This window comes from Cebus imitator, unplaced genomic scaffold (genome assembly GCF_001604975.1).
Source record: "Cebus imitator isolate Cc_AM_T3 unplaced genomic scaffold, Cebus_imitator-1.0 Scaffold50, whole genome shotgun sequence".
In the NCBI taxonomy this organism is placed as follows: Eukaryota; Metazoa; Chordata; class Mammalia; order Primates; family Cebidae; genus Cebus; species Cebus imitator.
The window spans coordinates 1,206,344-1,228,446 of record NW_016107365.1 but is presented as its reverse complement, the minus strand read 5'-3'; the positions used below and the strand labels follow the sequence as shown (position 1 = coordinate 1,228,446).

Below are 22,103 nucleotides of genomic sequence, written 5' to 3'. Positions count from 1 at the left end.
AAAAAAAAAAAAAAAACAAAAACAAAAACACAGAGATAAGAGAGGTCACTAGTTAATGATTAGTCGTTGTCATGCAATGTCATATAATCTCCTCTCTTTTTGTTTTGAGTCAGGGTCTCACTCTGTCGCCCAGGCTAGAGTGCAGTGGTGCAATCACAGCTCACTGCAGCCTTGACTTCCCAGCCTTGAGCGATCCTTCTACCTCAGCCTCCCGAGTAGCTGGGACTACAGGTGCACCACCATGCCCAACTAATAATCCTTGTCATTTAGTTCTGGGTCACTCACTCACTCATAAAAGGTGACAAAGTGAATGCAACAAGAGTTCTGCCACTGTGTTTGCTTTTTTTTCTTTTTGTCTTTTTTTGAGATGAAGCCTCCCAATATTGCCCAGGTAGCACTCCTGGGCTCAAGCAATCCTCCTGTCTCAGTATCCTAAGAAGCTGGGAGTACAGGCATTAGGCCACTGTGTTCAGCTGTATCTGCTTCTTCCTCTCACAAAGCACAGGGGTCTCAGAGCCAAACAGCATTAACAAGTTGCCATGTTCCAAAGCATTCAGTGGGGGTACCACAAAGACATTACATGAGGCCACACTGGACAAAGCTCATTGGACAAGTGATCTAAAACCCTAGAAGGAAAATTCTGCTGCATTCGCCACTACGAGGACACTGAAAGGACATAAGATGCATGACCGAAAACTTTTCTGACCAGACTCAGAAGTAGAGATTTGGCTTGTGATGTGGTACAACACAGGAACTGCGCCGGGCAGACATCACAGGGACCTGCATCTGCATTGGGACAGAGGTGAGCTCCAAAGAACTCCACCAAGAGGCTACAGGCCACACAGTCACCAGTGAGGTGGGCCTGCTCTGTGACAGGAACAAAGAGATCACTCTTGCAAGGTGTTGTGAGTCTAAGATTTGAACCCAGAGTAAGAAAGTACAAGAAGGATGAGAATGAGACACACCTGACAGTAATAATACTTGTCATCCCCTCCACAGAAGGCACAGGCAACACTTCTGAGCAAAGGAAATGAGATACTACAAAACAGAGGTAATCATCTGGAAGAGCTTTAGATAGAATTTCATTACCCTCCAGGTCTTGCCTGAACAAATAGAGACTGGGTCTCATTGCACCAAAAGCAAATGACATATTGTAGGTCAGCAACCTGCCCCATGTAAAGGGTCTCTGACAGGGAGCTAAGAGCCTTTTTATCTAAATCTGAAAAGCTAGGTGAACTCTAGACCTCTATTCCTCCCTGCAAAATTGTACAATACTATCCAATCCATAGAAAAACTGTGATAAACATAATATAACTTGGAGAAAGAAAAAAGTTCCAACTGCTTGATGGAAAAGCCATTAAAAATATAAAGTTTTTTTAAATCTGTCACCTTATTTTTTTTTTCAATTCAAAGTGGAAAACAGATACTACTGTCCACATCACATTTTTCCTGCCCCTACCAGAAGAGCCACCATTAAAATATAAAAACCACAAAATACACATCTGAATTCAATAGCTGTCAAGAATTTAAGAATACTGTCAACCATACTGACTGATCAATACCACTGATTCTATAGTAGTCATACTTATCTATGCCAACTGGATAGGCTGAAATGCACATGGAATACAAAAAGTCTGTCTTACACAGGATGTTCTGCTTCCTCCTCAATCTTTTTGTGGGAGAGCCTCAAAGTAATCAAACAGTGATTTTGTTTCTTCTAGGCCCTATCCATCTCCATCACAGGTTGAAATGCATTTTCTTTTTTTTTTTTTTGAGACAGAGTCTCTCTCTGTCGCCCAGGCTGGAGTACAGTGGTGCAAACTCAGCTCACTGAGACCTCTGCTTCCCAGGTTCAAGCGATTCTCCTTCCTCAGCCTCTCAAGTAGCTGGGACTACAGGAGCATGCCACCATGCCCAGCTAATTTTGTGTATTTTTAGTAGAGATGGAGTTTCACCCTGTTAGCCAGGATGGTCTCGATCGTCTGACCTCATGATCTGCCTGCCTTGGCCTCCCAAAAGGCTGGGATTATAGGCATGAGCCACTGCGCCCCGCCTGAAATGCATTTTTAAAACAAGCCAAGTAGAGTAGCACATGCCTATAATCCCAGCAACTAGGGAGGCCAAGGAAGGAGGATTGCTTGAACTCAGGAGTTGGAGACCAGCCTGGGCAACATAATGAGACCTGTCTCAAAATAAAATAAATAAATAAATAAAACAATGAGAGGGCACATCTGCTCATGCCTGTAATCCCAGAACTTTGGGAGGCCACAGCAGAAAGATTCCCTGAGCCCAGAAGTGTGAGATCAGCCTGGGCAACACAGTGAGGTTCTATCTCTACAAAAATAAAAATAAAAATTAACCAGGCATGGTGGTGTGCACCTGAAATCCCAACCACTTGGAAGGCTGAGGCAGGAGGATCACTTCAACCTGAGAGGTCAAGGCTGCAGTGACCTGTGACTGTGCCACTGCACTCAAGCCTGGGCAACAGAGTGAGGCCCTGTCTCAAAAAAAAAAGAAAAAGGATGTAGGGGGACTAAGCCCCTCAAAACAACTGTCGAGGTCAAACTAGTGAAAACCAACGAGATACATTTCAAAAATAATAACCTGAGGTAAGCAGGGAGCAGGAGGGAAGTAAGGCAAGAGGCAGAAAGGGAAACCTGAGAATAATTTTAAATATTTCTCCAAAAAGAAGAGCAAATAGGCAGAACATACACAAAGGAAAAGAGAAAGGCCTGAGGAACTACAACTAAACATGGCTAGATGATTGATTCCTATTTCAGAAGAAATAAACTGTTCGTTCAAACAAAAACACCTTGTTGCTTATAGTAAAACAAGAAAGAGAACCAATGTACCAGAGCAAAGATCAATGTACAGCAAACTAGACTATCACTAAATTATAAAAATGAAAAGCAATGTGAGACCTAAAGAAAACAAACACGAAGATCCCACTTCTTAGGAGTTTTCTAAGTCTCACACTTAAAAAGCTAAACATGAGGCTGGGCACAGTGGCTCATGTCTGTAATCCCAGAACTTCGGGAGGCCAAGGTGGGCGGATCGCCTGAGGTTGGGAGTTCGAGACCAGCCTGACCAATATGGAGGAAAGCCTGTCTCTACCAAAAATACAAAAGTAGCTGGACATCGGTTGCAGGCTCCTGTAATCCCAGCTAATCAGGAGGCAGGAGAATCACTTGAACCTGGGAGGTGGAGGTTGCGGTGAGCCAAGATCATGCCATTGCACTCCAGCCTGGGCAACAAGAGCAAGACTCTGTCTCCAAAAAAAGAAAAAAAAAAAAAGCCAGACACAAAAACCATAATCGGTGTCTTAGTCTGTTTGCTGCTGCTACAACACAATACCCAAGACTGAGTAATTCATAAAGAAAAGAAACTTGGCCTGGCATACTGGCTCATGTTTACAATCCAAATGCTTGAGGAAGCTGAGGTGGGAGGATCACTTAAGCCAGGAGTTTGAGACCAGCCTGAGCAACAAGACTTTATCTCTACAAAAAAAAAAAGAAAGAAAGAAAGAAAATAAAGAAATTGACTGTTCACAGTTCTAGAAGTTGGGAAATTCAAGAGCATGGCCCTGGCATCTGACAAGGGTCATCCCATGGTGGAAAAGTGGACAGTAGGAGGGCAAGAGTGAGACAGAGGAAAAGAAGGCCAGACTCCCACAATCATAGCCTTAATCCATCCATGGGGCAGCGCTCTCATGACCTCATCACCTCCCAAAGGTGCTACCACTTAACGCCACCACAATGGCAACCACGTTTCCAACGTATGAACTTTTAGAGGACACATTTAAACCACGGCACTGGGAAAATAAAAGAAGCACATTGCAAAGATCATCATGTCATCAGGCCTCAGACATGGAGAAGGCCCAGACAAGGGATCCTCATGACATGAGATTCGAAGAAAGACCAGCAGACACCAACACACCAACTCTTTAAACTCCAGAAACAAGTAAGCGGTCTTAAAACCTGCCATGAAGGAAAGATGAAACAGAAAAGGACATAAAGATATGTATCTAGTTTATCTTTTCTCCTTGTGAGCAAAAGAAAATGTTGAAACCTAAAAGGTCTATAGGAATCTGTCCACATTTTTATAGCAGCAAAGATAAAGCAAACGATAGAGATGTGGTGCCAATAGACATATTCTTCGACATATGTGGGTAAATGAATTTACAAGGGGCAAGGCTAGTAACATTAAGTAAAAACCAACCTTGGAGAGAAAAACAACAATTAAATTTGAGTAAGGAAGCTGGTGCTTACTATCAAAATGAATACATAACATAATTGAAGTTAGAAGTGATTCACTTACATAATAAATATAAGCAATTGTTTCATCAGTCTGTCTAAACAAGTCTTAAATAAACAATAAAACAAACATTAAAATTAGGAAATAGAACCACTCAATATCTATCATGTAACTTCAATAGTTATAAGGAGATTCATCTTTAAAAATTTATTTTTATTTTTTGAGAGAGAGTTTTGCTCTGTTGCCAGGCTGAAGTGCAGTGGCACAATCTCGGCTCACTGCAACCTGGGTTCAAGCCTCCTGGGTTCAAGCAATTCTCCTGCCTCAGCCTCCCAAGTAGCTGGGACTACAGGCGCACGCCACCACACCCAGCTAATTTTTTGCATTTTTAATAGAGACGGGATTACCACGTTGGCCAGGATGGTCTTGATCTCTTTCTTGACCTTGTGATCTGCCCGCCTCAGCCTCCCAAAGAGCTGGGATTACAGGCATGAGCCACTGAGCCCTGCCAGATTCATCTTTTAATAAATATTAAGTAAGTACATCTCTGGAAAATGTGTAAGGATATACAAATTCATTTGATATTGTCTCTAATCTCAAGGAACTAACAGTCTAATAGGGGAAGTTGGTCCAGATATATCTAGATTAAAGGAATAAATACCATTAGTAAGGCACAGAGCAAGAATTATGGGAGCTAGGAGGAGGAAAAGATTACTTCCAGTAAGGGCTTCTGGGATTCCCTTAAAAGGGTGACAAGTGAGATGTGCCTTGGAAGATGGTTTGGAGACTCAGACCCAGAAGGATGAAGGGAAAGAGGACCAGCATGGGCCTGAGCAGATGGTCAAAAAAGGTCATTGTATATATGGGACCAGTGACTGCATCAGGTTGACTGCAGTTTAGGGTCCAGGAGCAGTCAGAAAGTGAGGTTGGAATCCCATCGCATGGGGGCTTAATTATCAGGCTAAGAAGTATGAGCTTTGTTTTGTAGCAAATAATTGGTAACAGGGGAGCCACGTAAGGAACATAAAGAATGACCTCGCAGCTCGTGTACACTGTATGGGAAAGGACAGACAAGGCAGGCAGGCAAGGCTAGAGCCACACTGCAGTGGTAACAACGGCCTGAGCTACCTCCAGGAGTGACAGTAGGAACGGAGTGGAGAGGACCTACCCAAAGGTGAAACCAACAGGGCTCATCAGCATATTCAGCAAAGGCTTAGGATGTGCTGACTTTGTGCCCAGCATTAGTGCAACTAACGGGGATACAAAAATGACAAAGATGTATATGTTTCACCTAAAAGGATTAAGTAAGGCGAAATGCAGAGAAAAGAGCCAAGGATAGCATCGAGTCTCAGGGAAAGAGCAAGGTAGTGCTAGCAGTAGATGGGAACTGAGGTGAATGAGTAGGGGAAGCTAATGTGTGTTCAGTGTCTAGTTTGAGCCTAAGTCTGAAAAGACAGAGGAAGAAGTGTTTTTCCTACTCTGACACAGTCACTCAATGCCTCTGACACCAGATATGTGGGGGTATTTCTCCACACTCCAAGCAGTTCTCCAGCAGACACCAGCTGTCCTCTAATCTATTTGCGTTCTTACACTGTCTACCTAGAGGCACATCAGATCCCACAGACTGACGGCTCAGTCCTACAAGATGGCCCCCACTTCAGATGCCAATCACAAGGAGCAGGTTGTCACCTATGTTTCTGACTGACTAAACTGGGGCTGCCACTACTCCTCCTTGGGCTTGATTAATTTGCTAGAGTGGCCCATAGAACTCAGGGAAACACTTAACTTACATTTAATGGTTAATAAGGAAATCAGAAGATACAGATGAACAGCCAGATGAAGAGACACATAGGGTGAGTCTAGAAAGGTCTTGAGTACTGGAGCTTCTGTCCCCATAGGGTTGGAATGCACCATCTTCCTGGCACTTGGATGAGTCTGCCAGTTCAAATGCTCTCCAAACACCAGAGTTTAAAGATTTTTATGGAGGCTTCATCACAGAGGCATGATCAGTTATTAACTCAATCCCCAGTCCCTCTCTCTCCCTGGAGGATGGGGCTGGAACTGAAAGCTCCAAGTTCACAGTCATGGCTTGGTCCTTCTGGTGACCAGCACCATCCAGGAGCCCACTAAGAGTCACCTCATTAGAACAAAAGATATTCCTATCACTCATGAAATTACAAGGGATTTTGGAGCTCGGTGACAAGAATGGGTGTCAAAGACCAAATCACAGAACAAAAGATTCTGCTAGCACCCCTATGTACAATGGAATTAGAAACTCTGTCTCAGGAACTGGGGCAGACACCAAATATTGGAACAAAAGTGTCTCCTCATACCCCTACTGTTCAGAAACTTATGAGGGTTTTACGAGCTCTGTTCCTGGAACTGGGAGCAGAGATCAATGTGTATATCTTTATTATTTCACACTAAGGTACCAGCAGGAAATCGACTGAGAGAGCAGAACCCCTGAGGTTTAGAAGAAGAGAGGGAGAAGGTGTCAAGACTAGAGAAAGATCAGGGAGATGACAGGTAATAACATGAGATCTGGCTAAATCGCTTAAATTAATAAGGGAAACCCAGTGGCATGAAGCATAAGCGGAATTTCAGGAAAAGGAAAAAATGATGATACCAAGAGGCTGTGCAGAGTGACAATCTGGTCTCTACGCTGGTGAAACTCTCATAGGGCACAGAGGTTTGAAGGAGTGAGTGAGCAGTCAGAAATGAAGACCTGTGCCAATCCTCAAGAATGATGGCTGGGCACAGTGGCTCAGGCTTATGATCCTCGCACTCCGGGAGGCCGAGGCAGGTGGATCACCTGAGGTCTGGAGTTCAAGGCCAGCCTGGCCAACATAGTGAAACCTCGCCTCTACTAAAAATATAAAAGAGTTAGTCAGGCATGGTGGTGCATGCCTGTAGTCCCAGCTACTCAAGAGGCTGAGGCAGGAGAGTTGCTCAAACCCAGGATGTGGAGACTGTAGTGAGCCAAGTTTGTGCCACTGAACTCTAACCTGGACAACAGAGTGAGACTCCATCTCAAGGGGGAAAAAAAAAGTAGCCACCCCCAAGGAGAGAGAAAAGCTACAAAAACAGCAGAAGCTAGAAAAGGTCTTTATCTTTTGGCATCATTTTGGTGCTTTTTTTTTCCTTTAAAGAAAAGGTATCAAGATGATTTTGGTATGAGAAGATAAACAAGCGGACTAAAAAAATTATTTTTTTCATTTTTAAAAGATGGAGTCTGGCCTGGGCACAGTGGCTCATACCTGTAATCCCAGCACTTTGGGAGACCAAGGAGGGCAGATCACTTGACCTCAGGAGTTTAAGACCGGGCTGGGCAACATGGTAAAACCTGGTCTCTACTGAAAATACAAAAATTAGCTGGCCTGGTGGCATGGGCCTATAGTCCTAGCTACTTGGGAGGCTAAGGCAGGAGAATCCCTTGAGCCTGGGAGGCAGCAGTGACCCAAGAGTGTGCCACTGAACTCTAGCCTGGGTGACTATTGTTTTACTCAGCCTACTTTCTGAGACTTATGTTGACAGATGCAATTGTAGTTCATTCCTTTTAACAGCTAAAAACTGTATTATTAATCTCCCATTAACAGACAAGTTATTATCTAACTTTTGTTCTAACAATGCTACAATAAACTTTTCTTTTCTTTTCTTTTCTTTTTTGGAGACAGGGTCTCATTCTATTGCCCAGGCTGGAGTGCAGCTGCACAACCACAGCTCACTGTAGCCTCAAACTCCCAGGCTCAAGTGATCCTCCTACCTCAGTCTCCCAAAAGCTGGAGCCACAGGCATGGGCCACACCACACTCAGCTAATTTTTTTTTTTTTTTGTAGAGACAGGGTCTCCCTATGCTGCCCAGGCTGGTCTCTCACTCCTGGGCTCTAGTGATCCTCTCACTTCAGCCTCCCAAAGTGCTGGGATTGCAGGCACGAGCCACTGTGCCTGGCCATGAACTCTTCTTCTAAGTGTCTGTTCCTACATATATTGGAGTTTCTGCAGGGTGGAGCCCTAGAAAAGGAATTACTGGAGCCCTTTCTTTTTAAACTCTGTTTTCCTTTTTGAAGCCTGTTTTAATAATCATATTACAATACAGGAGTATTCCTACAGTTAATAAAAGGTTCTAACTGGAGACAACCTTAAGATCTTCTCTGTGGAAAAAGATTAGATTTTGTATTAAATTGTTTTACTTTCAAGCCATCCCAGGGTACCTAATTAGTAAAGACATTTGGAGTAAAACGCACCACTGTATACTTCGTTAATGAAAAATTACCTGTGCAATATTTTGAGAAGACATAATTGCCTGATTATAGAATGTACGGCCAAAGTGGTCTCGATCTGCAAACACTTCTGCTTGTCGAGGTAAGTATGCCCCTCCCGAATCAACTGAGGACAAGGAAAATGAGAAAAACAAGCATCTCTATGAACAAAATGTGCTACACAGAGGAAAACTGGTATCAATGACAATATCAGCTTTTGATCACATTTACAAAAAACTTGGCCTGTCTTTCTAAACTATTACAGAGCCTCGTTCTCCAAACCCCTAATGCAGCCAAAAGGATTCATTGCTCCAAACCCATTAGGCTTTCCTACCTCTGCAAAATTTTCCTTGAAATGTTTATACCATTATCTCCTTTGAGGGCCAGCTAAAGCCCCAGAAACATCATAAATTCTTGAAAAGTGAAAGTGGAAAAGTACCTTTCCTTCTTCTAAATCAATACAAAAGCAATCTACAGAATTCATATGACAATTTATATATATTGCCTTCTGATGCGGTTTTTATTGTAAACTGGAGTGGTGGGTACATATGTTAGCTGAGTTTAAAGGGTAGCTCATTACTTCATAGCTGTATGATTACAGGTGTGTTTCCTAGCCATCCTATGCCTTGGTTTCCTTATCCATGAAATGAAGATAACAAAAGTAGCCATATCATATATTAGGAGGACCTGAAAAATGTATAGAAAGCACTAGTTCAGAATCTGCAACCATTAAGTCTTTTGTTGGCTGCACATTATATGCTGTCTTCAATTCATTATGGGCTCACAATTCATTAAGACAGAGACAACAAAATCCTCCTCACTGTGTCCCCTATGGTGACCGGCACAGCACCAGCAAGCAGCTGGGCTTCATTTGCTATTTTCTCTATGTGCAGAGCAGTTCATATTGTGAGGTAACGAGGTAAATCCAATTTCACAGAAAAAAAAAAAAAAAAAAATACCTCTACATCAGTACCCATTCAAATACCTGCATAAATGAAAACCTATGTTGGAAATTTCCAGACTAATCCAATATCAGGAAAGGCCTATTTTAAACTGTTTTGCTTTCAGGTTCTTTAATTTAAATGTATTTTAATTTCAAATATAAATTTACCTTCATTAGAAATTAAATTTACTTTAAATTATATCTGCTCAAATTATAAAATACTTGCACATTTAACACAATACCTGGCATTCAAGAGACTACAAACATTGGTTATTATTTTTCTCATAGTTTGAATCCATAATGGTTAAAAGAGAAACAGAATCTAGAGAACAAAAAAAACACACACACAATGTGTAGAGAAAAAACTGGCAGGCATCACCATGTTTGAGTATTATGCACTATTACGAACAGTTCTTATTTACTTTCCCCCAGAGTTTTCAGCAAAGAACCTGTGTTTCCTTTATAATTATGGAAGAAATTAACAGGTTTTTAAAATATCCATCCCTAATGTAATACATACAGCCTTCCAAACGGTCTTGCATTTTACCAGCTAATCATAGTTTATTTTACAACTTTTGTGACTTGCCCAAGTAGATGCAGGGGAGCCTGTTCTGCATGGCAATTTCTTGTGCCCGTAATTGTTTTTTCACAGTCACTGGGTAGTAGGTACCTCCTTTGACAGTGGGATCGTTGGCAAGAATCATGCATTCTACTCTGAAAGGCAGAAATTTCATTGGAGAGAGAATTTAAAAGATTTTAAAAGAATTTAAAAGATTTCTTTAAAATTAAGTACACTCATTATGAGACACTCCAATACAACTTTCAACTTCTAGTACACATCACTGTTCACAACCATTAGCAGACAATAATCTTAGGACATAAATGCACGCTTTAATCACAGTTCACATATTCATTTCTGTAATACAAAAAGATTGCTTTTAACAAGTTTACAAACTCATACTTGACTTTTAAAGAGTCATCAGTCCTAGATTAGTAATAAAAAACTAACAACCTAACCCATGTGTCATAATGGCTCTTTGGATGAAAGGGTCCTAACGAGATGATGATAATGAGAAAACAAGACTCAAGGGAGAAGAATTCCCTCATAATAAACCTTCAAAATTTCCTTTTAGGAGGGTAATTTGCAAAAATGGAAACTGACCTGTCAAGAGTACTAAGATTTATTTTTTGTATTTTCCAAAGTTCTTGAACCTTACAGCCCCATGGTTTTCTACAAAACTAAAAGTAGTCTAAAATATAGTAACATTTATCTTGCCTGAAGTCACAATGAATGCAAACTCTAAAATAATATACTAAAAACACATGAAAGGTATAAGGAGTCATCAACAGTGCCCTTTCTCACCAAAACCAGTTTATTGGGTATGAGTCACGAAGACCAGGATGGCCGACAACCACAGCTGGCTGGGAAAACTTCACAGCACTGGCAGGAAAACTTAAGGTCAGAGGTTCCCTTGAAATCTCAGATGACAACAGGGTGCTCTTTACAAAATTCAATCTTCTTTATGTTTGTGATGTTTGTGTTACCTCGCTTTATACTGCCTACAACTCTAAAGAGCGACTCATTAAATCCCTGCTGAAAATAAAGTTGAGAACAGCATCTGCGGCCGGGCACGGTGGCTCAAGCCTGTAATCCCAGCACTTTGGGAGGCCGAGGCGGGTGGATCACGAGGTCAAGAGATCGAGACCATCCTGGTCAACATGGTGAAACCCGGTCTCTACTAAAAACTACAAAAAATTAGCTGGGCATGGTGGTGCTTGCCTGTAATCCCAGCTACTCGGGAGGCTGAGGCAGGAGAATTGCCTGAACCCAGGAGGCGGAGGTTGCGGTGAGCCGAGATCGCGCCATTGCACTCCAGCCTAGGTAACGTAAGTGAAACTCCGTCTCAAAAAAAAAAAAAAAAAAAGAACAGCATCTGCGCACCCAGCACAGGGGAGCGTTGGGCTTCATATTAGGAAACGTGGCCAGCATGGCTCACCACAAGACAAACAGCACTCTTATTTGAGCATCAATTTTATTCCCTAGGTCATAACAAACCTTTTCCTGTACTTCAATAGACATTTTATAGAATAGAAGGCACACTTTTAATGATTTAACAGCAAACAAACTAGACTTCAACGGAAATGTAAGCTTATCGTAGGTTGCTGGGCTATAACCACTCTCCAGAGTGTGTGCTCACACTTCCTACCACTGGGGGTGCTATGCTAGAAAGTTTAAGAAGCTCTGGGACTGGAGAGAGGTCAGGCTGTGAGGTCAGACAAAGTTAGGCTGAAATTCTGGCTCTGCCACTTGCTGGATATGTGACTATGGACAAGAGACACAGCCATATCTGCTTGTCTATTAAAGGTTACAGATGTTACAGAATGAGAAATCAAATTGGCCCACAAAAAGACTAGATTGCATATCTATTGGTTTTGCCTACCCAGTATCTATTATTTAGATAACAAAACTAAAGTTTTTTTTTAATTATACTTTAAGTTCTGGGACACACATACCGAATGTGCAGGTTTGTACATAGGTATATACATGCCATGGTGGTTTGCTGCACCCATCAACCCGTCATCTACATTAGGTATTTCTCCTAATGCTATCCTCCCCTAGGCCCCCATCCCCTGACAGGCCCCATTGCGTGTGATGTTTCCCTCCCAGTGTCCATGTGTTCTCATTGTTCAACTCCCACTTATGAGTGAGAACATACAGTGTTTGGTTTTTCTGTTCCTGTGTTAGTTTGCTGAAAATGATAGTTTCCAGCTTCATCCATGTCCCTACAAAGGACAGGAACTCATTCTTTGTGGCTGCATAGTATTCCATGGTGTTTATGTGCCACATTTTCTTTATCCAGTCTATCCTTGATGGGCATTTGGGTTGGTTCCTAGTCTTTGCATTGTTTCCAAGTCTTTGCTATTGTGAACGGTGCTGCAATAAACATATATGTGCATGTGTCTTGATAGTAGAATTATTTATAATCCTTTGGGTATATATCTAGTAATGGGGTTGCTGGATCAAATGTTATTTCTGGTTCTAGATCCTTAAGGAATTGCCACACTGTTTTCCACAATGGTTGAACTAATTTACAATGCAAAAAGGTTTCTATTTCTCCACATCCTCTCCAGCATCTGTTGTTTCCTGACTTTTTTTTTTTAAATTAATTTATTTTTTAAGATGGGGTTTCACCATATTGGTCAGGCTGGTCTCGAACTCCTGACCTAGGTGATCTGCCCACCTCAGCCTCCCAAAGTGCTGGGATTACAGGCGTGAGCCACCGTGCCCAGCTGTTTCCTGACTTTTTAATGATCATCATTCTAACTGGCGTGAGATAGTATCTCAGTATGGTTTTGATTTGCATTTCTCTAATGACCAGTGTTGATGAGCTGATTTTCATCGCTTGCAACAAAACTAAACTTTCAGAAACTACCTCTTATCTTCAATCCAGGTGGGTCAAGTAGGACTGACCCCAGCGCCCACTTTAAAGAGAGGCACAGGGGCCAGGCCTTTCTACTCAGAGTTCCCACTGAGGCTCAGCAATGGGACAGCCTCTAAGCCTAAGCACTTAGAATCTTGCCTTCCACTGCAGCTGCTAAACTTATAGAACATAAACCAGGAACTGCCTATGACCATCACTGCCTCTGGATTGAGAGAGCCTGCCTAGGAACAAAGCTGACATACAGAAAGTCAGGGCCAGGAGCAGAAAACAGCCTGGGACCTAATAATACCTAAGATCATTTGCGCTCCCAGATCCAGCTATGTCCAGACTTACCAGATAAGAAAATCAATATATTCTCTTTTTCGCTTAATTTGAGCAAAACTCAGCTCATCTGTCATTTGTCAGAGAAAGAATGGTGATGATGTAAACTGTTCAACAAGACTTTTTATGCAAAGATCACTTTGAACTATAATGAAGGCCAGGGCAATGGCTCATGTTTGTAATCCCAGCACTTTGGGAGGTCAAGGTAGAAGGATCACTTGATGCCAGGAGTTCAAGGCTACAGTAAGCTATGATCATGCCACTGTACTTCAGCCTGGGTGACAAAGTAAGATCCCAACTCAAAATAAAATTATAATGATGTGCTGGCCTATATTCAAGATCATTTGAGCCCAGAAGTTTGAGATTAGCCTAAGCAACAGAGCAAGAAACCAACTCTAAAACAACAAAAAAAGGAAAATAGAATTTATAATTAAGTGCTACTTTATACCTATTAAATGACTGAACTTTTTTCAGCCATAATATCCAATACTAGAGCATCTCTAGTGAAAAGATAAAGACTGGTCTCCTTCCTTGCCCTTGTCTCAATGGAAAGAAATCTTTTTTTTTCTTTTGAAACAGAGTCTTGCTCTGTTGCCCAGACTGGAGAACACTGGCATGATCTTGGCTCACTGCAACCTCCGCCTCCTGGGTTCAAATGATTCTCCTACCTCAGCCTCCCCAAGTAGCTGGGATTACAGGCATGTACCACCATGCCAGCTTATTTTTGTATTTTTAGTAGACATGAGGTTTCACCATGCTGGCCAGCCTGATCTCAAACTCCTGACCTCAGGTTATCCACCTGCCTCGGACTTCCAAAGTGCTGGGATTACAGGTGTGAGCCACAGTGCCCAGCCAGTCCTACATAATATAAATAGCATATAAATCGCATGCTAATATGCAAAGTGAGTGCTGGATGCCTGTGCTTCATCAAAGTCTTCTTCCTAACCCACATTATGAAACATAGGTAGAATACTCACCCTGATACTCTTCCAATGCCTGTAATAATGCCACCCCCTGGTACCTCCTCATTGTCATATAACTGGTAACCTGCAAACTGGGATAATTCCAGAAATGGAGACCTGAAGGGAAGAAAGGAGGTCGTTTGAATTAACGTCATTAAAAAATACACATTTAGGTCACAGTGAGGGCACTGGCGGAGGGGCACGTAGCAGGTCCCACACTCCAGCCTCTCAAGGCCAGGGTGTGCTGCCTGCTTGTCCTGGAGTGAAGTGCCCATGATCGAGTCATCCAAGGAGGAAAAAATCTGTTCCAGGTGAGCCCAGGCCGCCCCGGATATGCGATGGCTGAGGAGGGGACACCAGGGACCACACTGAGGTTGGGTTTCACACCAAGATACTGGATTCTCCTAGTTAAGATAAAGAGCTTTGGGTGCCTGACAGTGAAAATGGCATAATCTGCGTTAATAGTTCACAGCTCAAAGGCATGACAGTTAAAGAACACACATGGACTTGTGGCACATGGAAATGTGTCCACAGAAAAAGGAAATCTATAATTCTTTAAAAGTAGGAAGGCATTCTTCCTTGCCAAAATGGGTACATTCTGTTCATTATCAAGTTTGAAAATCTCCAAGAATTAAAGAGACTGTGTCACTAGGGTCCCATCATAGCCCTTGGTGTTATAGCAATATGTTCTACAATGGCCATGATTGACTCTGTGTTGCGGTATTGGCCCTTACATACAACTGGAAGAAGTGTGAATTTCATCATGTTGATAAATTGGACTGTCATGATTCTTTATAATTACTTCAATGCCATGTTTGTCGGTCCAGGCTTTGTCCCTCTGGGGTGGAAACTGGAAATTTCTCAGGATATCATGTATCTCCAGTATTGTAAAGTCTGCCAAGCATACAAGGCACCAGGTTCACATCACTGCAGAAAGTGTTAACAGACGTGTGATGAAGATGGACGTTCACTGTCCTTGGATCAGCAACTGTTGTGGTTACCAAAATCATGCTTCGTTCACACTGTTTCTCCTTTTAGCACCACTGCATTGTATCCATGCTGCTTTCATTTTTGTGATGACTATGTACACACAGCTTTATAATCGGCTCTCCTTCAGATGGAACACAGTGAAGACTGACATGAGTACAGCCCGCAGAGATCCTCTTCCAATTGTTCCACTTGGATTAGCTGCATTTGCTGCCACCTTGTTTGCCTTGGGATTAGCTTTAGGAACAACCATAGCTGTTGGGATGTTGTTTGTTATGCAGATGAAAATAATTCTCAGAAACAAAACTTCTACTGAATCATGGACTGAAGAGAAGGCTAAAGACTGAATTCAATATTATCAACTAGATGAAGTCTGTTTTTCCTTATGATACGGGAAGTAGATGGAGGAACTTTAAACAGGTATTTACATGGTCAGGGGTCCCTGAAGGAGATGGACTTGAGTGGCCAGTAAGAGACGGCTGTCACCAATACAGCTTAACAACAGAACAGTTGAAACAAAAAGCAGGTAAGAGAGTCAGAAGTGTTCTCTATAAAGTAACAGAAGATTATAGTGGTGCCTGCTGTCCTTTGAATAAAGGAATCAAAACCTTCTTCACAAGCCCCTGCACTGAAGAGCCTCGAATACAGCTACAAAAAGGGGAATTCGTTTTGGCCACAAGAGGTTTACAATACTGGCTGTATGGAGACAAAATTCTTGATGATTCTTTTATAGAAGGTGTTTCAAGAATAAGGGGATTGTTCCCTAGGAAATGTGTGGAAAAGTGTCCCTGTGATGCTGAAACACATCAAGCTCCAGAGGGCAAGCAGAAAAATACATAGCTGCTGTCAAAACGAAATTATCCTTTAAGCCTGCTTAATTACTTGAAAATTGTACATATTACTAAAGAATTACGCAACGAGCCTACTCTGGTTAAGATGTTCTTTTCCTCAAAGGTGCCCTAGTGCCATGATTTAAATATTTTTACTACCATTTTGAAGTGGAGAGGCCATTTTGCATATATATGCCTTTGAATTCTTGCCCCTCTTTACCACCTCTTCTTCCCCCTCAAAAGAAAAACATTTCACCCAAGTAAGTGAATGGCATTTTCTCTAGGATTTTCTTATGCACTGCACACTCTGGACCTCACCTGCAGATACAGTTCCCTCCTTGCCAGGTGCATCTGCATGTGGTACTTCTCTTTTCCCTCACGTGATATTTCTTATATGATATTCTAGATACTACAGAATTCAATTTGTCAGATTCAGTATAAGCTCAAATTTTGTTACGTGTCTTTTAATAATACAAATTTTGTCAAATCAAATAAAGATCAATGGATGTTCTGTATAAAAAAAAATACACATTTAAACAGCTACACATGGAAATGATTTTTTCTTAAGAAGACAATGTTTCAAATATGCATGCTGTACATAAAATATATTTTTAAAAATCTAACATGGGTGTGGTGGCTCAAGTTTATAATCCAACTATTCAGGAGGCTGAGGCAAGAGGCTTGTTTGAGCCCAGGAATTGGAGGCCAGCCTGGACAACATAGCAAGACCCTGTCTCTCTCTCTCTCTCTTTTTTTTTTTGGAGATGGAGTCTTGCTCTGTCACCCAGACTGGAGTGCAGAGGTGTGATCTCAGCGCACTGCAACCTCCACCTCCTGTATTCAAGCAATTCTGCCTCAGCCTCCCGAGTAGCTGGAGTTACAAGCACGCACCACCATGATGGGCTAATTTTTTTGTATTTTTAGTAGAGATGGGGTTTCACCATGTTGGCCAGGCTGGTCTCAAACTCCTGAATTCAGGTGATCTGCCCACCTCGGCCTCCCAAAGTGCTGGGGTTACAGGCATGGGCCATCACGCCCAGCTAAGACCCTGTCGTTTAAAACTTTTGTTGCTAGATGGGGTGGCTCATGCCTGTAATCCTAGCACTTTGTGGGTCTCATGTGGGTGGATTGCTTGAGCCCAGGAGTTCAAGACCAGCCTGAGCAACATAGTGAAACCATGTTTCTACAAAAAAGAATTTTTTTAAAACATAGCTGGTCATGGTGGCAAACACCTGTGGTCCCAACTACTTGGGAGGCTGTGGTGGAAGAATCACTTGAGTCCAGGAGATCAAGGCTGTAGTAAGCTGTGACTGTGCTACTACACTCCAGCCTGGGCAATGGAATGAGATGCTGTCTCAAAAAAAACAAATAAATGGCCGGGTGCAGTGGCTCACACCTGTAATCCCAGCACTTTGGAAGGCCAAGACAGGAGGATCACCTTAGGTCAGGAGTTTGAGGCCAGCCTGGATAATGTGGTGAAACCCTGTCTCTACAAAAAAAAAAAAAAAAAAAAAAAAAAAATTAGCCAGGCATGGTGGCATGTGCCCGTAAATCCCAGCTACTCAGGAGGCTGGGGTAGGAGAATCACCTCAATTCGGGAGGCAGAGGTTGCAGTGAGCTGAAATCGAGCCACTGTACTCCAGCCTGGGCAACAGAGCAAGGCTCCATCTCAATAAATAAATAAATAAATCCTTTCCATGTGCCAGGCTCTCTTCTAAGGGCTTTAGAAGCACTCACTCATGACTGGGCACAGTGGCTCACGCCTGTAATCCCAGCACTTTGGGAGGCCAAGGAGGGTAGATCATTAGGTCAAGAGATTGCAACCATCCTGTCCAACATGGTGAAACCCTGTCTCTACTAAAAATACAAAAATTAGCTGGGTGTGGTGGCACACACCTGTAGTCCCAGCTACTTGGGAAGCTGAGGCAGAAGAATCGCCTGAACCTGGGAGGCAGGGGTTGCAGTGAGCCAAGATTGCGCCACTGCACTCCTGCCTGGGCAATAGAGAGAGATTCTGTCTCAAAAAAAAAAAGAAAAGAAACACTCACACATGTCCTCCTTAGAACCACCTTCTGAGATGGATCCTATTATGATCCTCATTTACTGATGAGGAAACTGAAACACACAGAGATCAAGTCACTTGTCTAAAGTGACATAGTAAGTAGCAGAGCTGGGAGCTCCATAAGCAGTCTACCCCCAGGGACCAGTCTCTTAACCATTAGTTTGTCTCTCACTTACTTACATGGTCAAGACACATTAGGAGGGAAAAAAGAGGGTTGGCTACAAAACAGCACATTAGTATGATTTCATTTTTGTTTTAAAAAAAAATAGGTGTCTGATATATATATATGCATATAAACAGCCTACAAGAATAATATATTAGGTGTTAACAGTGCTTGTCTCCAGGTTGGATGTGGGTGCACGTGCCACGAGAAAAAAGACTTTGGGAGTTTTCACTTACCCCCTCTCCCCCTTGCATCCCATATCCAATCCTTCAGGAAATCCTTTTGGGTTGGCTCTGTCTTTACAACACATCCAGAACCCTGCACTCCTACTGCCACCACTACCACCACCCTAGGCCAAGTCCCCATCACATCTGCCTCAAATCCCCACAACCACCCTCTAACTGGTCACAGGGCTTCCACTCCTGCTGCCCGTCTACTCACGACACATCGGCTGGAATAACTCTTTTAAACTATGTCAGATCATAATCATCTCCTGTTCCAAACCCTACAATAGCGCCCCATTTCTCCCATGGTGAAAACCAAAACCTTTACAATAACCCACAAGGCCCTACAGGATCGGACCCATCTCCTACTCTTCTCCCCTCACTCCCTCCAGCACAACCACCCAGCCTCCCGGCTACCCCTTGAGCATACCAGGATATGTGGCACACTCCCACCTCAGGGCCCTGGCACTGGCCGTTCCCGCTGCCTGTAACACTCTTTCCCCAGATAATTGCAATGCTCTCTCTCTTTCCTCCTTCAAGTCTTTGCTCAATCATCACCTTCTCAATGAGGCCTACCTTGGCACCACCCCTTAAAACTGCAACTTGCGGCCAGGCACAGTGGCTCATACCCATAATCCCAGCACTTTGGGAGGTCAAGGCGGGTGAATCACGAGGTCAGGAGTTCAAGAGCAGTCTGGTCAAGATGGTGAAACCCCATCTCTACTAAGAATACAAAAATTAGCCAAGTGTGGTGGCAGGAGCCTGTAATTCCAGCTGCTCGGGAGGCTGAGGCAGAGAATTGCTTGAACCCAGGACGCGGAGGTTGCAGTGAGCCAAGATCTCACCACTGCACTCCAGCCTGGGTGACAGAGTGAGACTCTGTGTCAAAAAAAAAAAAACAAAAAACTGCAACTTGCCCCACATCTTCCTCTCTTTTACGCTTGGCTACCTTTTCTTTTTCTGATGACATTTATCACTTACTGACACGCTACATAAGTTACAATGTTTACTGTTGTTTTCTGTCTCCCCTTGCTATGATGTAAACTCCAGTATGGCAAAGATCTGTGTCTGTTTTGGTCACTCATATATCACTAGAGTACCTGAAACAGTGCTTGACATATATTGGGCTCTCAATAAACACATGTTGCTGAACCTTACAGTGAGAACTAGAATTCAAAATGACTGATTTACAAGACTGTCTAATAAAGTACCATGGAAGAGAGAACACTCTGAGTTAGCACTTGGCTGTGTACCCACCCTGGGTCTATGAGATTGTCAACTCTTTCTCTAGGCAATAGTTTTCCTCTTGATATGTGAAGTGCTCGGGCTTTCTCACCACCTCCTATGATGAAAACATGATTAGATTAGATTAGATTAGATTAGATTGGATTAGACTGACACGATAAAAAGGTCTCAATGCCAGTAAAACATAATACTTAATCCAAACTATAGTACTTTTTAAAAGTTCAACATGTCCTCTGAGAAAAGGCTAATCATTTACTCAATTTACAAGTTGCCAATTTTCTGAAGTAAATTTAAAAACTGGTATTTAAAAAAAAAAAAATCAAGTCAGGCGCAGTGGCTCACGCCTGTAATCCCAGCACTTTGGGAGGCTGAGGTGGGTGGATCACAAGGTCAGGAGTTCCAGGTCAGCCTGGCCAACATAGTAAAACCCTGTCACTACTAATAATACAAAAAATTAGCCAGGCATGGTGGAGGGCACCTGTAATCCCAGCTACTCAGGAGGCTGAGGCAGGAGAATCTCTTGAATCGGGAGGCAGAGGTTGCAGTGAGCCCAGATTGCGTCATTGCACTCCAGCCCGGGTGACAGTGTGAGACTCTGTCTCAAAGAAAAAAAATCAATCTATCCCTGATCCTAGAGTATATCCTAGAGTCTATGTTCTGAATTCACTAGTAATTACTTAAATTACAGAGTATTTTCTCTGCAGCTCACATATTGCAAATATCGCCTCATCGCCACCATATTTATTAAATACATGCTATGATAGATCTGGAACATTCCTATTTTCATTTGTCCCAGGTAAAAATATGATTTTAGAAATTCCATAATAAGCACAGTAAATTTGCCTAAAGATGACATTAGTGATCCATAACTTTTCCAGCTTGCAACTGCAAGAGTTGAACACTTTAGCGATTTACAAGTCCCCTTACTTGACTCAGAGATTGTCTTCCATGCTTCCCAACACTGCTGACATCACGACAGACAAATAAAATTATAACTGAAGAGCTCACTGGGGTTTCTGTATTCTTGGGAATATCTATAACCCATTCTCAGCAAACCAAGGTAATGGAGCAAGAACAGAAGTATCAAATTGTACCTTTAATAATTAAAACATTAGTTTATTTTTATTGGTGCCCAAGAATTTCATGTTAATATAGTCTTTGTGTAATGAAATGTTCAACTCTTTCAGAAAGTTATTTCTTTGTTTATTTGAGCAAGAAAATAATTTCAAACAATCTTCCAAGTGTGAACTTTTTTTTTTTTTGAGACAAGATCTCACTGTCACCCAGACTAGACTGCAGTGGTGCCATCATGGCTCACCACAGTCTTCAACTCCTGAACTCAAGTGATCCTCTCGCCTCAGGCTTCCCAGCAACTAGTACTACAGGCATGCGCCACCACTCCGGCTAAATTTTTGCGATGAGGTCTCGCTATGTTGCCCAGGCAGGTATCAAACACCTGGCTTCATGCAATTCTCCTGCCTTCACCTTCCAAAGTGCTGGGATTACAGGTATAAGCCACTGCACCCAGCCTTTTTTTGTTTTTGTTTTGACACAGGGTCTTGCTTGGTCTCAAGGCTGGTCACAGCTCACTGTAACTTCAAACTCCTGGACTCATGCGGCCTTTCCACCTCAGCCTCCCAAAGTGTTGGGATTACAAGTGTGGGCCACCACACCCGGCCATGACCTTATTTTTCAAACCAGGACTCTGCTATACCCAAAAGGAATTTTTTTTCCTGGAAGGGGTACATAGCATATTTTTAAGATTAAATCTGCCTTTAGGTTGCCAAGAAAATTGTATCACGTCTAATATTCTATTAAAATGAAAATACTTCTGGGAGGGAAAGACAGACCTCTTTATAAGATAGTGTGAGTTAAACCATATTGCTTTTCTCTTTTCTCCAACTACTGGCTGAGTCCCTGCTGAGGTGTACTGAGAGGAGGGAGAGGGAGGGACAAAGGGGTTACAAAGGGAAGAGGAAGCTTTGGGGAATAATATATTCATTATTTTGATTGCCAAGATGGTTTCATGGATGTATACACATGTCAAAACTCATCAGATTGCACACTTTAAATAATGGTTTATTGAATACAATAAATCTGTTTAAAAATATATATTAAGGCCAGGCACGGTGGCTCACACCTGTAATCCCAGCATTTAGAAGGCTGAGGCGGCTGGATCACGAGGTCAGGAGTTAGAGACCAGCCTGGCCAATATGGTGAAACACTATCTCTACTAAAAACACAAACATTACCCAGGCGTGGTAGCGTGCGCCTGTAATCGGAAGGCTGAGGCAGAAGAATTGCTTGAAGCCTGGAGGCAGAGACTGCAGTAAGCTGAGATCACAATGAACTCCAACCTGGGTGACAGAGTGAGACCCATCGCAAAAAAAAAAAAAATTCCCCAAACTAA

At 42.5% G+C, this 22,103-nt stretch overlaps 1 protein-coding gene and 1 pseudogene across 2 annotated transcripts in view; one reads left to right on the top strand and one right to left on the bottom strand.

Annotated features, from left to right (window-relative positions):
• The window catches only part of MCCC2 (methylcrotonoyl-CoA carboxylase 2), a 79,569-nt gene that overhangs the window by 50,165 nt on the left and 7,301 nt on the right, over window positions 1–22,103 (bottom strand). The window contains exons 3-6 of the mRNA XM_017527601.2: window positions 19,706–19,790; window positions 14,198–14,299; window positions 10,043–10,170; window positions 8,528–8,640 (exon numbers count right to left, since the gene is read on the bottom strand). Coding sequence (XP_017383090.1) covers window positions 8,528–8,640; window positions 10,043–10,170; window positions 14,198–14,299; window positions 19,706–19,790 — 428 coding nt within the window. The remainder of the gene's footprint in view (window positions 1–8,527; window positions 8,641–10,042; window positions 10,171–14,197; window positions 14,300–19,705; window positions 19,791–22,103) is intronic.
• On the top strand, window positions 14,306–16,524 carry LOC108303680 (annotated as a pseudogene). Its single transcript, XR_001824945.2, has one exon. The product of XR_001824945.2 is annotated as a palmitoyltransferase ZDHHC6-like (transcript).